This window comes from Electrona antarctica (assembly GCF_951216825.1).
Source record: "Electrona antarctica genome assembly, chromosome: 6".
Taxonomy (NCBI): Eukaryota; Metazoa; Chordata; class Actinopteri; order Myctophiformes; family Myctophidae; genus Electrona; species Electrona antarctica.
The window spans coordinates 33,441,010-33,458,540 of NC_136811.1; the positions used below are offsets into that span (position 1 = coordinate 33,441,010).

At 42.3% G+C, this 17,531-nt stretch overlaps 1 protein-coding gene across 2 annotated transcripts in view; it reads right to left on the reverse strand.

Moving 5' to 3' along the window:
• The window catches only part of lmna (lamin A), a 40,563-nt gene extending 28,068 nt beyond the window's left edge, over nucleotides 1-12,495 (reverse strand). Inside the window, exons 1-3 of one of the 2 annotated variants that reach the window (XM_079502562.1) lie at nucleotides 12,372-12,473; nucleotides 5,968-6,098; nucleotides 3,764-4,170 (exon numbers count right to left, since the gene is read on the reverse strand). In XM_079502562.1, coding sequence (XP_079358688.1) covers nucleotides 3,764-4,113 — 350 coding nt within the window. In that variant the 5' untranslated portion in view covers nucleotides 4,114-4,170; nucleotides 5,968-6,098; nucleotides 12,372-12,473. Of the gene's footprint in view, nucleotides 1-3,763; nucleotides 4,171-5,967; nucleotides 6,099-12,371 lie in introns of both variants that reach the window. The other variant, XM_079502561.1, reaches the window with a different exon arrangement.
• Between the last annotated feature and the right edge of the window lie 5,036 nt (nucleotides 12,496-17,531).

The following is a 17,531-nucleotide window of genomic DNA, read 5'->3' on the forward strand; positions in this document are numbered from 1 at the left end:
GTTGCTGTCCATTTTTTTTTTTCAAACTTGGGAGGGATAATCAAAGGCACTGTGCAAAATATAAATCATACGACATATCTGAAGTTCTAGTAATGTAATGCACTGCAGGCACACCTCGGGCAGATCAGAATAGCCCTGGAGCATGTATTAATAACCATGACAGAAAACCCCCTATTCTAGATCTCTAGTGCTTGACTTCTTGTATAGGCTCCAGAAAGCCAACTCATTCCTGTCCTGCAGGGCTGTGAAAAAAAAAAAAACTTGAGTCACCACCCTGTCACACGCCCATGCCAAGACTCCCCCGAGTGAGCACCATGGCAACTAAACACTGACCAAACATGCTCGCTGCCTGCAGACAGAGGCGGCCCACACTGGATTGAGTGATGCCTTTGGACAGCACGTGCGTAAAAAGATCTGCTTCCCTCAGGAAACGATGGGACTCATTGAGCTTTGACGTACAGTATTTCTAGTGCTGTAGCTTGGGAATGATAAAACAACACAATGAGATGGGGGAGGTTTTTTTAGGAGGTGGAGGAATCTAACAATACTCTTCTGGCAACAGTTACTGCTCACAGTCACACGCATGGGTTTGCTGTTTCCACACCAAAATCAACATCATCTTTAATTAACTACCCATAATCCCGACTATGACTGCCATCACTCAACACACCATAACTCTCAGTATGGAACACACAGACACTGCAGATTCTGTAATCATCGGTCAACGCCCAAACACGTAACTGCAAACAAAGAATCATCGTACCAGACTGTTCACACCCTCACCTACAGCAAAGTTAATTGAACGTTGCACTTCATAGCTCATGTTCAGCAGCTCCCTCAGTTTAGTGAAAACCCAATAATGCAAGAACATAGTCCTCCAATGTGCTCTCTGTGAGCAGGCTTTGTTGGTTCGGTACTGAAAATCTAGTGTGTTGAAATTAACTTGGCATTGTGAACAGGTTTTAATTGAAAACATTTGCCAAGAGACAACTTCTCTCTTCCAACATGCTGCCTATTCTTTCACTCCAGAAGGACAGAACCATGCAGAAATAATAGGCCAAGGCAAATTTCAAATCTCACGTATAAAAAGCAAGAATGTTAATTGACTTGACCAGATTCATTTTCACATAGGTGAGTGCAATATAATGGAGCATGATACAGCGAGGTTGGACACAATGCATCACCATTTTCTCAGACTCACTGTAACCTGAGGTGTACTTTGCAACATCCAGGAGACATTCCAGGGGCGTCACCGCACGCTGAGGCCTGCTAGGAATGGAGAATGTTGTTGCCTTTCACGATTTCCCTCTAAAGCCAGCAATAGTCTACCCTCACTTCACCAGGCTTTCCACCTCAGAGGAAAGCGTATATCTATTCTACGTCCAAGCATAGACATGGTAACGCCCCGTCTGCCTCTGATTGGCCTACCGACACTTCCCGCCTGTCCTCCGAGACGCGAGGTTACTCCGTGGTGGGAAATATAGAATGACAGCTTGGCATGCGCGACAGAACTTGTATTTTTGTAGAAGAGCAAACTAATATTGTTTATGCCGTTTGCTTTGATTGAATGATTGATTGAACACGTATTTGTATGATTTGATTTGGGTGTGTTCTAAATTAAAGTGTTAGTGTTGATTAACATGTATTATTCTAATTATAGTGAACTAATACTATTATACTAAAAAAGATAAAGATCAAGGGAAAAGCGACATTTTTACAGTACAATAATGTTTCAAGGTTACACTGTACACATAAACGGCATAAACAATATATTAGTTTGCCTCTTCTACAAAACATAAAAGTTACTGTCACGCATGCAAAGCTGTCATTCTCTTGTATTATATCGTATATTATTTATTTATAAATTATTTCCCACCTCGGAGTAACCTCGCGGCAGACTATCCAGCATATAGCTATATCCACCTCGGAGGAAAGTCTGGTAATGCCGGCAGCGTCGGTAGGCCAATCAGAGGCAGGCGGGGTGTTACCATGTCTATGCTCGGACGTAGAATAGATATATACGCCAGAGCCTGGTCTGTGTTACTAAATTGCCGTGCGTGGCTCATTCTCTCGTAGCCTGCGGCTTTTATTGGGAAAAATCGGTTTTAGGGAAAGGAAGTTCCAGATTGAGGGTTCTGGCCTGATGACTACAAAACAATGACTACAACATGACGTGACGATATCATCCACTTCCGACTGGATCATAAACCCGAAAAGGAATGCTGCCCAGGCTAGTCTACCACTAGTTTATTTAAGCTCAAATGTAATTTTAAGCCAGCTGATTGAGTTCCAAATGTTCCTTTGGTGATAGGTGTGTGTGTGTGTGTGTGTGTGTGTGTGTGTGTGCCCAATTAAAGGCAATTTAATTATTTGAATGAATGAATGAATGAACAACTTTTGTGTGCTTTAAAATGACTGAAGCCAGTAAGAGAACGTACCAATTCAAAGTCTGAGCAAGATTACTTCATCATGCATGGAGTGTTCTGTCTGCTTGGAACCATAGTGGACCCTAGTAGACCCTTGAGTCAAAAATCTAATTTGGCCTTAACTGAAGAGTACAGACTGTTTGTTAAAGGTGGAGTCCTTACTAGCATGTGAGTCACCACCTAAGCACCCAGGGGCTTAAAGTTGTACTATAACTTGTTACTACTTCCACTGTGCTCTACTAAAGCGAGGTATGTCAAACTGCACACCTCCTTCAGGGGAATTCCTGAGCCTGCTTTGCTTGAGTGTCAGAATAATGGCTAGGTATGCATTCTAGGTGGAGAGTGGGAGTGTTACACCACCTCTGTTCTGCTGTTGCAATTGTTGCTACACTATAGACTAGAGCGTTGCAGTCCCGCCTCATTTCATGAAGACGCCAGGCCCAGGAAAAGAATCCCAATGCATTTTTCCCATAGACATTTCAAAAAGTATTTATTTAAAGACCTTTTAAGCGTCGTACGAAGCCAACTCGAGTCGTGACAAATCATGACAACAAACACAATATTTTTTCTACTTTCTAATTCTTTGTTTGGCCCAAAACATTGTGTTTATTGTCATGATTTGTCACGACAAGAGTTGGCTTTGTCTGCGGCATAAACGTCTTTAAATAAATACTTTCTGAAAAGTCTATGAGGAAAATGAACGGGGATTTATTTTCCGGGTCTCTCGAGGGGGCGGGACTGCGACGCTCTATCTGCAACGCTCTAGAGTGGGCCTGGGAACCAAAAACCATCAATGTTTAAATGTCCTAAAGTGAACCTTTATGGCAGACATGTTGATGGCTTTACAATAAGATGAAACATTGCACACCTCAACAAGTGTGGAGACATAATGATACTATAAAATCTGTCATCAAATTAATGGGTTGTCTTTGATGCTTCACATCTTGGGTCCATAAATCTGTTTTCGTACATTAAGCATGCTTAGGTTATAGTGTGATAAATGCCAAATTTCCATTGTTTAAATTTAAAGTAATCTTTCAAGCTGTAACTGTAAAAAATGAAGGGAATGCCTAGGATGCACAGACAGGAAAGCTCAGCCAGAAAGCTCAGCCTGTGTGTGTGTGTGTGTGTGTGTGTGTGTGTGTGTGTGTGTGTGTGTGTGGCTGCTCAACAGGTGATGTGTTGCAGCTGTCCGTGCTCAGACATACAGACACAGACATACACCCATAGCTGCGTAATGGAGTGGTTAGGCACCGCTCAAAAATCATACTTTGTGGCTCACTACAGGACAACAGTCTCCACCCCCATTCATAGCTCCACCCGCATGCTGCTCCTACCTGGTTTTGAGCTCCTTGTACTCCTCCCTGATCTTGCCCAACTCCAGCTGCAGGCGTGCACGTTCCTTAGCTACTTGGTCCAGTGTTTTGCGGGCATCAGCCAGCTCCGTCTCGTAAGCTGCCTTCATGCCCGTTACCTCGCGGCTGACCTCTGTGTCAGACTCCGTGATGCGCAGCCGCAGGCCGGCATTCTCTATCTCCAGCGAGCGAACCTTGTCGATGTAGATGGCCAGCCGGTCGTTCAGGTTACACAGGTCCTCCTTCTCCTGGAGCCGGGTGATGCGGGTCGGGGAGAGTGGGCTGCTGACCGTGGCATCGCGGCTAGTGCGCTTGTGGCTGGGGGTTTCCATGGTAACAATATCAGAGGTGGTTCGGGGAGAGGTGCGGGAAAGGAAGTGAGTCACTGGCTGTGGAGAGGGAAGGGAGAGGAAGGGTTAGATGGAAGCCTATGTATGAAGCCTTCCCAACACACGCATCAATTCAAATCATGGGGTGATTCATACATCGATGCAGTTTGCTTTGAAGACAGGATCTGGCCTTGAACTTGATCCCTGCCTGGGCAGGCCCAGTACTGGCTCTGTTTACAGTTATGCATGTTAGTTGACTCTACTGTGGGCTATTCTTTCCATAGTGAGTCATTCTGAATGAATGATTTAATTACCATCTCCAATGCCATATTTGTATAGTGCATGGTTAAATATCAATAGAGAGAACTTGTGTACAGACCAGGCATATAATGTTTTGTTTCTTCTTTTTTTCTCTCACACTTTGATATTATGACTGTCCTTTATTTCTAATTGGAGAATTTACAATTTCTTGCATTTGTTCAACTCTTAGTGTCCCTAGTGACCTCTCTGATTCAGATGAACAGGTTAGAGAGTAAACTGTGCCACACGCATTATGTTGCTGCTGGAGTGGTTAAACCCTCAGGTCAATATGATGCACATTTCGCACAGACACACAGACACACAGACACACAGACACACAGACACCCCCCCCCCCCCCCCCCCCCCAGGATCAACAAGAACATCCAAACAATATTTCCCTTTTTCATCATCTTTGTCTACAAAGAGCAACTAACAGACCGCTATCAGTCCACCAGTCATTAACTGTAATTGATGTGTCTCCACCCACATCCACTTGCTCAGAATCCTGCCTGATTCTTGATTCCAGTGTTGACTCATTACATAAACTAATATGGCAGAATACCCTGATAAGGGCATAAATTCAAATCTCGTTGAGATGGGAAGCTGTAAAAAGCTAGTGAAATTGGAGGCTATAGTAATGCATTCATAATAGATGCTATTATGAACATGTTATTTGATCTAATGATCGCAAGACTTTTACTTGTAGATGCAAGTCTACAGTTATGTTACAAATGTCAATAGATCTTCCTGACTTAAGACAAATCTATGTAAAACATATGTTTAACTTGTATGAAAACCTTAAAGCAGTAGTTGTCAATTTCAAAACATCAACAGTAGGGCTACAATGAGTCAACAGAGGGTGCTAAACGACATTTAGGTATTTGTCACACTATAATCAAAACCTAGTATCATTCCAACAGTTCTGTTAAAGACTTTATATGGTTATATCAAGTTGCTGTTCCACTCCCGATAAGATATCCATCAGCAGATGGAGTATTTCACTAAGGTGATGGGTTAATAAATGAATTATTTGGCTCCATCCCTCCCAAACCACTGCAAGAAACGTATGTCCAAACATGGAAAACATGTACATACACTATAGACACAATACTTTGCCGCTAACTACACAAAACAAGTTTACATTCACCATTTTACAAAACATAGGATATGAAAAAATATGAACTGCTAATAGTTTGCTCAAGTCTGCTTGAGTTAACTGACCAAGTTTAAACTCTAGTTCTACAGCACTACCAGTAAACTAGAGTGTGAAAGTGAAAACTACAGTATAACAGCCATTTATAAGCTACAAGAGCCAACCTGTGTTTATCTCTACACCTCCATTCATGACTCCTCCATAGAAACAGAGAAAAATCATTCCAACCAATCATTTCAAACCTTATCTTGGGTGTGTGAGCTTCATTCTCAACTGCAGTCTTCAGTAAAGACTAAGTCAGCGTACCCTTTCTAGAAGTTTACCAGCTGTTGTTTTTAGTGTGTATTTTAGTGTCTGTTGTGCACTGTATGTGCGGGTGTGTGTTGCGTGTGTATGCATCATACCCTTCAGAAGTGTTGGGAAAGGGATCCGTTAAAAAATGCAGCCTTGCTGTCCGTGGGTGGGTGTGTATGTGTCTTTGGCTCGCGCCCTGAACTGGCTGCCTTGCAGTTTCACACTGCACATGTACCTAGCACTGAAGCGGGAGAGAAAGGGGGTGTGGACAGTGGAAAGAGAAGGGAGAGGAGGGGGAGGCATCGGGGAGGAGTCAGGCTAGACAAGACAGACGCATACAGAGGCAGAGAACGAGTCTGTGCCTTTATCTTTCTCTACCTCCTGCCCCTCTCTTTTGCCTCTTTATTTTCCGCTTTCATTCAAAGCAGTGGTGTCAGGGACAGGCTTATATTATGAGTTTTTACATGTAGTCTGTAAAAGAGTGTGTGTGTGTGTGTGTGTGTGTGTGTGTGTGTGTGTCATTAAAATATCCAAAACTGGGCATCTTCCAGTGAGTGCGTATATGGATGTGTAACCAAACCTTCTCAAACTACTACTAACTCGTAGGCAGTATAAGACTATGTGGGAGAATGTTCAAAAGAAACATTCACATCCCTGCATTTGATCAAAGCACACACTGCACAAACTGCACATTGATCAATTCTAGAAAAACCAAAGTACCTGCAAATCGGTCATGTCTGTCATATGGTAGCGATGGTCTCAACCATTGGAGTAAATGGACCTTTCTGTCAGGTATTCCAGTATATCAAAGCAGCGAAAAATCCACAGGTTTTTGCCCAAACATCTCCACTGAAAGACATTACCACAGGTCATCTTCAAAGTTTAAAAGTCTCTGCTACTCAACACCAAGATTATTCTGGGCTCATATTTATTGCCTCGGGGTGGAGTTAATGGAATCATGGATCCAATCAAGTTCTGGTGCTGGGAAAGTTCTCCTCACCATGGAAATAAATTCTAGTCGTCTCAGAGATGGTGTGTGTGTGTGTGTGTGTGTGTGTGTGTGTGTGTGTGTGTGTGTGTAAATAGTGCTTGGTGACCTCTCTGTTTTTGGGCATAGGACGGGCACTGTGGTGAGTGCGAGTACCCTTGCTCGGCCCTGTCTGTGGAAAGGAGGCATCACCACAGTATATGCGGCCTTGCCCTGAGTCACACAGCCCATAGACAAACAGTTTACTTGTTCAGCAGCCCACTTCCTCCTGCCTCCCTGTGTCAGGCTGTTGGCCCTCGTGTTTCTATGGAATTCTTGCTTACAAAGAACACGTAGTTCATCAGTTAAATATTTCTCTTCAGTGAGTGTATGTTCAATTACTGGCTACAAACCCTCATCTGTGAAACACTACTCTATACGGGAACAGATTCCAGTTTTCACTCTTCACATTCTGTTTGTGACCCAGTCAAAACACTTATCCTAGTTCATGGGACCCTCAAATGTTAGACAAGTGAAGAACCTCATATATTCAAGCTAAGAATGTCAAGCAAACAATATATGTAGCATGTCTGAGATACTGCAGAATGAAATACCTGAGGCACTTGTCAAGAGAGAAAAGACAAGAGCCTGCATGACAGCTTGTGATGCAACGCACCAGACATGACAAGCAATGAAACGCAATAACGCATGCCAGCAGTGAGCGCTGCTGCTTTGGCCTGAATTACTCCCCTCCCCTTTACATGAACCAACTGAACTCCAAGAGGACAGCACAAATAAACAAATAATAGATTATAAAAAGACATGCTCATTGGCCACCTAGGAACAGTTGGTGGCTGGTGCTAAAAATATGAAGTGTTTTACATAAGCACTACAGTTCTAGTATTCGTTTCATAGCAGTAGTAATTTCCTCTTGGGGACAATAAAGTCTAAAATGTCTAAAGTCTAGCACAGTGGGCCAGATATTCTTGCTTCAAAACCTAAAACATCCCATGCCTGTTGGATAGAAAACAGCATAGAAAACAGCTTCCCTTTTTGTCTCCACCAGGCCGAAGGCATGGGGAGAGAGTATGTTTTGCACTCCGTCCGTGTGTCCGTCCGTCCGTGTGTGTGTCCGTCCTTCCTTCCGTCCGTCTGTGTACAGCTAATCTCCGGCACCGTTAACCCGGTCGATGCCAAACTTTGCACACACACTCCCTGGATGCCAACGATGAACCTCTGCCCCACATTTTCCAGAACGGCCTGTTATAGCGCCACCATGAGGCAGCTTTTCACATTTTGACCTAAAACTGCACCGATCTGCGTGAAACGTTGCATGCACACTCCCTAGAGGCCAAGGACAAACCTTTGACCTGCATTTTCCGCAACTGCCTTTTATAGCGCCACCAGGAGGCCGACTTTTGTAAAACACATTTTTTGATATTACTCCTCCAGATTCTGTCCAAAAATCTCACAAATCGTTACACAGTATCTCTATGGTCATGTGCTCAAGTCGGATCTGTCTGATATTTCATATTCCATCCTAATTGGCTATAATTGGCTTTCACAGTTTGCAAGATTGCCCCGTTTTGAACAATAGCCTCAAATCATGAACGCAGCATGCAATTTACGTGAAATCTTTCACACATTTTCTTACTAGGCTGAGGAATATATCCCACCCTTTTCACATTGGCCTGTTATAGCGCCACCAACAGGTTGATTTTTGCAAAACACATTTTTGGAACAAAATGCCTCAAATCATCCAATTGCCATCAAAGGCGTATGAAGAAATGGCAATCGGTACACATGATCTCTGTAGTCATGTGATCAAGACGAGTCTGTTGGATTTCTCAGATTGTACACTGATTGGCTAAGATTGCCTTCCAAAGTTTTCAGGAGTGGCCCGTTTTGTACAAAATGCTGCACATGTCCTGCTCATCCAGAATTCTATCCTCAGAGATGCTATGAGTGATCTGGCTCTGCATTTCCTCAACAAAATGAAGAAAATTGTTGCAAAAACAAATAAAAAAAAACATCCTCCTAAACATTGTGCCACAACATCACACACACTCCTATCCTCCTGGTGGAGACCTGTGCCCGGAAGGGCACTTTTTCTAGTTTAATCTATGTTCTTGTCTCCTTTGCTTCGTTTTCAATCACTGATGTATTACATGTAGCTTTGTATAATCCAGTTGAATTCCCATATTTGCTTATCATTGGGCAAAATACACTTGAGATATGGTTGCCAACTTGCCATGATTTGTCCTTGACAGGCAGGTGCTTTTCTATGCCACAACCACAACTGAGAAAAACACTAACAAAGGGCACTGTTTAAACTCTGCCATGAGTGAATAAGCACCAGAGATCTGCTGACATAGTACGTCCATTATCAACTTTCACCTGTCCCTAACCAATTCACCAGCAGTAGATTTGCGTTGGTACAAACAGGACAGGGTCATACACTACCACATTGGCAATAGGGAGAAATCATTGTTGGGACAAATAAGATGTTGCACCAGCATTGTCAGTTATTAAACTGTGATCATTTATTAATTAGTTATGATTTTTTTATTTTTATAACTATGGTAGCTGCTGCAACTCCTGCAGGTGCTCTGATGTTATTTAAATGGGTAGCATCTAGTTGTCCAGAATGTCCACACATTGTAACTGCTATATGTTAAACAGAATGAAATGTATAAAGGATAGGCATAAATAAGCATTGAGCTTCAGGCTATAGCTTTTCGGGTGTTATACAGTACCGGTATGTAATGTTTTATGATACTGTAAAAACAATCTAAATCAGGCTGAAGGCTGCTATACTACCAGAGATTATGCTTTGGCAGCTGAGTGAATAAGCACCCGTCTGTCTCTGTGTCAGAGCTAATCTTGCAAACTACTACACTGATCTTGTACACACTGCCAGTAGGCCAATGAAGTCACTCTCCACCCATTTTTCAAATCAGCCTCATGGTGGCACTATACCAGCCCACTGTGTGTGTTTTTTTTTAAAGATTTGTTTTTGGCCTTTGTGCCTTTATTGATAGTTACAGTGAAGACGGACAGGAAAGAGAGGGAGAGAGCGAGGGGGATTGACATGCAGCAAAGGTCGGGAATCGAACACGCAACGCGCTGTCAGGCCAGAGCCTATATGTGGCATGTGCCTGGACCACTAGGCCAGCAGGCGCCCCAACCCACTATGTCTTGACCTCTTGAACCATAAGCCAGATCCCAATACCGGTACTCCAATTGACGATATTCAGACCGTGGCCTTTTTTTTAAAGATGTAATTATTGACAATGCAAACATTATCATTAGATTACAGATTTACAGTATCACATTTTTTTTTAACAAGACAAACTGAAAAACAAACTAAGAAAGGTAAACTTTTATACTCTGTATTGTCCATTTGTCCATAACACCTCTTGACAATCTTTTCATAAGTAGCAGGCTTTCTCCTTAACATTGTACAGTATCTTTTCTGGAGTACAGTATGATGAAAGCTCATTCAGCCAGTGTCTCTGTGAAGGTGAGTTTTCAGATTTACAATTAACCAAAATGATTTTCTTTGCAGCTGTACTGGCGAGTAACACAAAATACTCTACTTTGTGTTGATCAGATGAACGTCACCCAGTAACCAAATTCTTGGATCATGTGGTATATCAATCTCTACGATAGACTGCGGCCATCTTGCCAACAAGGTGCTAACTAGGTGCAACTTCCCATTGACAGCCCATTCATCCAAACAGAAAAGTCCTATCTGATTGTATTAAACAACGTCAAACTCACCAACATTGCAGCTGTGTGAAAAGCTTGAATTATCCTCTATCGGCAAAGTGTTTTGTTTCATAATAATCCACTGTAGACTTATGTGCTACTTCCTGTCAAGACATTCCTTGCAGGTGATTGTTTGGAAACGAGTGTTTCCAAACTCCAATACTTAGGGAAAACCCTATAAGTATTGAAGTTTGGACACACTCGTTTTTAGAAAAGCAACCTCCTGCTGCCTCCTGCATTATAATGTGCAAATTCAAAACAGGTGGTACAGCTTTGAGGGTGCGTGTATACACAAATGTTGTCCTAATACAAACATTAAATGCCATTGATAATGAATGGCCAGTTTTGAGTATTTGTGTAAACACAACATTGCTTAAACACAAACATTGAAGACGAAGGTGAGGACGCAAATTGTGATTGGCCGGAATGAGATGTTGTATGATCATAAGAGCACCCCTCACTTCACATGGGTAATTTTTTGAGTACCGGTAGCCAACTACTTTTTACCCCTTTTTCCTCCCCAATTTAGTCATTATGCAAATGAATTCCTCCACTGCATACACATGTCCATGTGTGGTCACTGCTGTTGTACCCTACTGGCTCCTCATTGGCTACCAGGCTGCCAGTGAGGAGCCCCCGCACCGGGAGGACACGGCACCTCCGACTCACTCCTCCGGCCCAACACTCCCAGTCCATAGGAGTATGAGCGTGAAGAACATTATATTATGAAACAATACAATTTCCGCCACCCAATGCCGCTATGAAAAAGGGTTGCAATGAATCCGTCACTGGCCACTCAGCAGCTCTTTACGCGGCCGTCACACAAACAATGGTCCATGGACATCATCACTGCAATGTCACGTTCTGCCATGCACAGCCCTGGGTAGGCCACCTGGCCTGGTGGAGATTTGTGCACTCTGCTGTCACTGTGCAGCATTTTCCCATGTGCTTTTACAATAAAAGTAATCTCCGTATTTAGAATTAAGAACAATGCCTATCTATGACAGATTTTCATTTTCTTCTGAAAATGTATTTGGCTTCCTTGACTGTGATCAGTATGAAATGAAAAAACACAGTTCTTAACCTAATCATATTTTCTTACTAAATCCACATAATTCTAATGGGAAAGTAGTGGCAGTAGAAATGTACAGTACGTCACCCCTTTGTTGTAATCCTTGTTTGGCTGTCGATTATCTGTCTGATCATGTCATCCAGACACAGACAGACATACAGACAGACAGACGACGCACATTTAACGGGCCCTTTGTTGAATATGAAGTTTAGGCTGACCTTAATTATATTGTGGGAGGATATAAGCACATCATGTAATGCCAATCTCATGCCATGTCCATGGACGTCAGATTGGCATCTGGTCAGGACAGGGGGAAAGCTTCTGGTCAGCTTCCCACATTCGTTCGGTACAATAACAAATGTTAGCCATTTTTAAAAAGCCTATCGTAGGTTAATATCCATATTCAATGCCAGTTTGTACATTTTCCAGTGATGCTGAAGCTTTGAGAGCACCACGCCATTCACGAGCATAAGCGCCATCCACTGGTTTAACTAACAACTTTCAACATAGCTGCATCAGTTTCCCAAATTTACCATTTAGCATACACCGTGACCTTTGTGATGTCATATCGTTAACAAAACAGAACATTCATTCAACAATGGTTCCAAGCAGCAAGCCTGCATGGTGTGTTACATTTTCAACTTGTGTCTTTTGTGAAAGAATAGTAAGCGACTATTGTATTTCACACGTGTTTTCAAACTTACCAGTCTGAACATGTTCAATGTAGACAATATCCTACTTTTAATTTCCACTGGGTTGGTTTGACAAAACTGAACAGTCCACACTTCAACGGCCTGCACCTCATTATGCTTAACTGGGTCAAAGTGGTCAAACTACTAATGACACTGCGCCACCTGGTGGGCATAATTAACTGTTCTGGGGCGTCTGTTGAGCTTTTGTGATGACTCCAATCCATGAAAGCTGGGCAACATATTTCAAAATACATTTAACAGAGATAGGTGGGTTGCGAATGTTTTTTTGTTTGTTTTTTACATTTAAATTTACGTAACCTGCTGCAGTTAACTTGTAGGCCTAGGGTGGCTACCACCACTAACGAGGAGTTACGAGTAAACGTCTTATAGGTTCAAGTTCAAGTGAGAGCTGCCTTCAAAACAAGCTATATAGCGCCTACCAAGAAAACTCGTCGAGTCACTAAATAGTAGCCTATATATACACTCATTAGTTATAGTTGTGAATAATTTGTTTGCATTCATGGCATGTTATGTTAGTAGTTTATGCTTTGTTTAAATAACACTTTATGATTTAATAACATGCCTATAAGTCAATCGGTCATGTTACAAGTATCCAAATAAATCGGACAATTTCATAATAAACACAAAATATGTATTAATTAAATTGAATAACTGATGCTGAAGAAACTGAAGATCAATCGAGGCTTAATTGCTGCGTTTTGTGTGTGAGATCATGTGATGTGAGGGAAACAGAGGTGAGGTGATCCTTACTCATCACAAGCGTGTCACTGGATGTTTGGCATCAATGTGATAAGTTAAAGAGAGAGGGGGAGGGGGGCCGGGTGACCTAATAGCCAAGAAAAGCAATGAAGTCATACACACCTGACTCATATCCCCAGCTCCCTCAATCCCCATATCACTGTGTGTGTGTGTGTGTGTGTGTGTGTGTGTGTGTGTGTGTGTGTGTGTGTGTGTGTGTGTGTGTGTGTGTGTAGGCTACTGTACGTGTTGTTTATCAGAGTGAGATGAGAATGTTATAATGTGTGGATCAACAACAGTCGTGTGTGTGTGTGTGTGTGTGTGTGAGGGAGGAGGATGCTGCATTCTTGAAGGTTTTTCAGAAGATGAGATGTGATTGTGTTTGTGTCAATGGTGTCTTGCTGACTTGTGGATGGGATTTGCCTTTTGTACGAAGATGCTCGTTAAAAAAAAAAGAAAAAGAAAAAAGATCCAACGTGTTTGTCACACCAATCCCCTGCAACAAATCCATCCACACCGTAAATAGCTATAGCTCTGGGAACGAGAGAGCCTCACAGTCCCACCCACAGCACTTTTAGTGTCTATATTTATGGGTCATGCTGCTCATTGAGAAAACCCTCTCATTGACACATTCTATGACCTGTGCAGGTGAACAAGCAGGATCGATTCCAGGGTGTAATGACAATTTAGCTACTGTATACACTAAAAAACTGATTATGACCTTTTGTCTAAGATGATCATCAATAACTACTGATCGGCTTTTAGACAGGGACTCCATGGCAAATCTTTCCTGAGCTGTAGAAGGTAAGAGCATTTCCAGATACCTGAAGTCAAGATACACATGAATTTCCTTTTTTTTTTAAATATATATATATATATATATAGCAGTGGTGCTGTGTGCAGTCTGGTACCCCAAATCTGTTTAATTCAAAACGGCCCCATGCACATACACAAATTCACCTCCGTGCCAAGTTACTGAGTTTGTCAATGCTTTTAACTATATGAACCCGATTATCCATACTCTGGGGTGAACATTGAGCGAAAATAGCCAAAGTACAAGTTCACAACTCGACACATTGTAATTTGTAGATCAGCTATTTGGGGCTAAGATATTTGGTCTACATCTAGATATTCTATCTATCTATCTATCTATCAATCATATCTAAATATTTGGGCCTAGTATACTGTATGGACCCCTGGTCAACGAAGAATAGGGTTTAAGTGGTTAATCTCTTTGACGTAAGGGCACAACTTAAGATGTGATATCATTTACATGAGGTATTACATCATCCCTGAGTGCTGGTTCATTATGATGTCAGATCATGGTGGCTGGCCAACACGTCCTTTTGTACTCATAGAGGTCTCATTCAAGTGACAGCAGGGGCACCAGAAATGCTGTGAAAAGGACATCTGGCCATGGAAGTCAAAGAGGTGCCCTTTTAAGGATTCTCTGACATGTTTTTACAGCCTATTAAGCCCTTTTTTGAAAGACAGATACTGTCCATAGGTGGATGCAGTATTTCCATTTTCCACAGGCTGTTGGACAAAGAAATTGGTATCTGTCTCTGTGGCACAGTAAACCAACGAATCTCCCCAGAGACCTAGCTACGCTTTCATAGGAAGAAATAAGAGAGATGACACTGGTCCAACAAGCAGATGGTCAAGATCATTGAAGTTTTTTTTATTTGCAAGTAACATGACCTCAGCATTCTGTGTTTAACAAGCACCCTGTAACACGCATAGGTACATTCACATTCATACTTTAGTTATCTCTCTCTCTCTCTCTCTCTCTCACACACACACACACACACACACACACACACACACACACACACACACACACACACACACACACACACACACACACACACACACACACACACACACACACACACACACACACACACACACACACACACACACACACACACACACACACACACACACACACACACACAGTACCCGTGACCGTACCTTGACTAAATTGATGCTGTAGTGTAAAGTGTAAACCATGTAAACCAGACTTGTTGTCTAGTTGTCTACCATTCACATTTCTGAGCCAATGCTATAGAATAGACGGTTTTGAAGCGGGTTTGGGTCAGGGTCAAATGGGTTATATGTGTGTATGACCAAGAGCAGCAGAGAGGAAGCTAAACTGAAAGAACCAAAATGGGCGTCCAACAACCACATGCAGTCAGACCTCCAGACAGAGAAGGGTGTGTGTGTGGGGAAACATTATCCCTGATCCATCCTGTTTATTGATTGAGGCCTTGGGCTCCCAGCAGACCCCATTTAATGGAGCCAGACAAACTCTTGGACACATCGGTTCACTTACCATTAAAAAAGAAGAAGAAAAGACCTGGCTCTTGTGCAGTCCTTGTACCCAACGTCCTGACCATGCTCTCCCCAACTTCTAACTATAGGGACACTAGCGTAAATGTAACCCTGGGACTATAAAGTCTGTTTGGGTACATTGTGGTGGGTCTTTGGGTCTTTAATTCTTCTAGTCCTTGAAGATGGGTGGAAACCCATCTTCCTCTCCTTCTGTTTTTTTCCACGTGTTATTATGCTGCATAACCTTAATTGAACTCTGAGAGTGTAAACTCTCATTAAATCAACACTCAGGATTTTGCAGTGTAGGGTCATTTTTTTCCCCCAACCCTGGTCTAATACCAGGCACTTCACGTCTGGAGATGCTCTTAGAAAAAGAAACCCTTACTGATTGGCACGCGGGGAGGAGGTCTAGACTGTGATTATGCATGCAAATACACCTGCTCTGTATTTCTGCCTGATGCCACATAATCATTACACTGACATTGTTTCTATTCTTAATCTCAGTGCAGGATATACTGTATGTATGTATGTATGTATGTATGTATGTATGTATGTGTGGTGTGGTGTGTTGTGGTGTGGTGTGTACTACTGTGTATGTGTGTGTGTGTGTGTGTCGGTGTGTGTGTCATGTATGTGTTATTAAAGAGCATATGGTATTTATGCTGAATATAAGTAACAGTCATGCAATCTGTCATATAAGCCCAAATAAGAGGATATTTGGCATTGTTTCACATGGTTATTAGAGGTGTAAACCAATTATATGGGGGGACAGCTGCCTATGATAATGATAAACTGAATTTAATCAGTGGGGTTGAAGACCACAGATTATCTGGGCAAGACTATTAAATCAATTCAACATAATGCAACACACAGAGGGATGGTTTCCAATCAAAAATATTTGTCATTTAGTAAAATACACTTCCCAGATAGAGAAACCATTATTAGCCTACAGAGTTATAATAACTGTAATGTTAGTAGTGTTGGTATTTATAGGGAAATGTGCATCATTGGCATTGCTTGTGGCATAGAAAAAAGAAAGTGTAGATGATGACCAGTTAGAATACTATGCGGAGTTTGCCATGCTGGACAGATAAAAGCCACATGCTTCTACACTACAGTGTGTAGGCAGTAGGCTAACTCTGCCACACAGATGCATTATTATAGTGACTTCTTCAGACAGACTTTTATAATAAATACAAGCACATGTTAGATGATGATGATGATAACAATAAAAAATAAAAATAAAAATATTGTTATTGTCTAATGACATTATGTATGGATGATGTATCGCATGAGTCTTTGTGTTATTGTTGTACAACCATGCGGCCAGGCGTGGCTTCTCTCGAGGACATTTTGCATCTTGGCGAGTCTGTTGCGCGAGTCTGTTCTTTGTTCACGCGGGCTGCTGCAAAAGCCTCGTTTACGGGAAATATACGAGGGCTTGCCGCTTTTCTGAAGATCCCCGCTGCATAGGGTCTGCAACGCCTGTCTGACAACTCCCTTTTTCATCTCCTCGTATAGAGCCCCCCTCCTACATAACATCCCCATGCGCAGCGGTGCCCGAGACAACAACGCGGTGACCTGCCGCAAACCACGGCGAGAGAGGTGGGCGGACCCCCAAAATGTCACTTTTAACTCCTTCAGTCGCGTGTGACATCATATAGGGTAGCCTGCAATATACCCTGAAAGACAAAGGCTGTTCCTTTCCCCCAAATACATATGCTACTAGAACACGGCACTAGTTATTTAAATAGAAATAGTATTATCATGTTTTAAGGCTGGCTGTTTTAATTAGAAAGAGCTAATAAACTGAAGTTGGCACCAATTTCTCTACATCCACTAAAAGATGCCCGCGTGTACACTACACTTGCATGAACAGTCGTGAAAAATCTGCACCTATGATGCGCAACTGTTTTCGCCCCGCTATAATTACATAATAAGTCGCTAAGACGCAGTCTGTGCCCTGCATTTCAAGATATATTATGATTGAGTGTAGCTGAGGCGGGTAGTAGTAGTTGGGGTGGACAAAGGAAACGGTGAGATAAATTTTTTCACCCCCCTTCTTTCTTTCTATAGGTG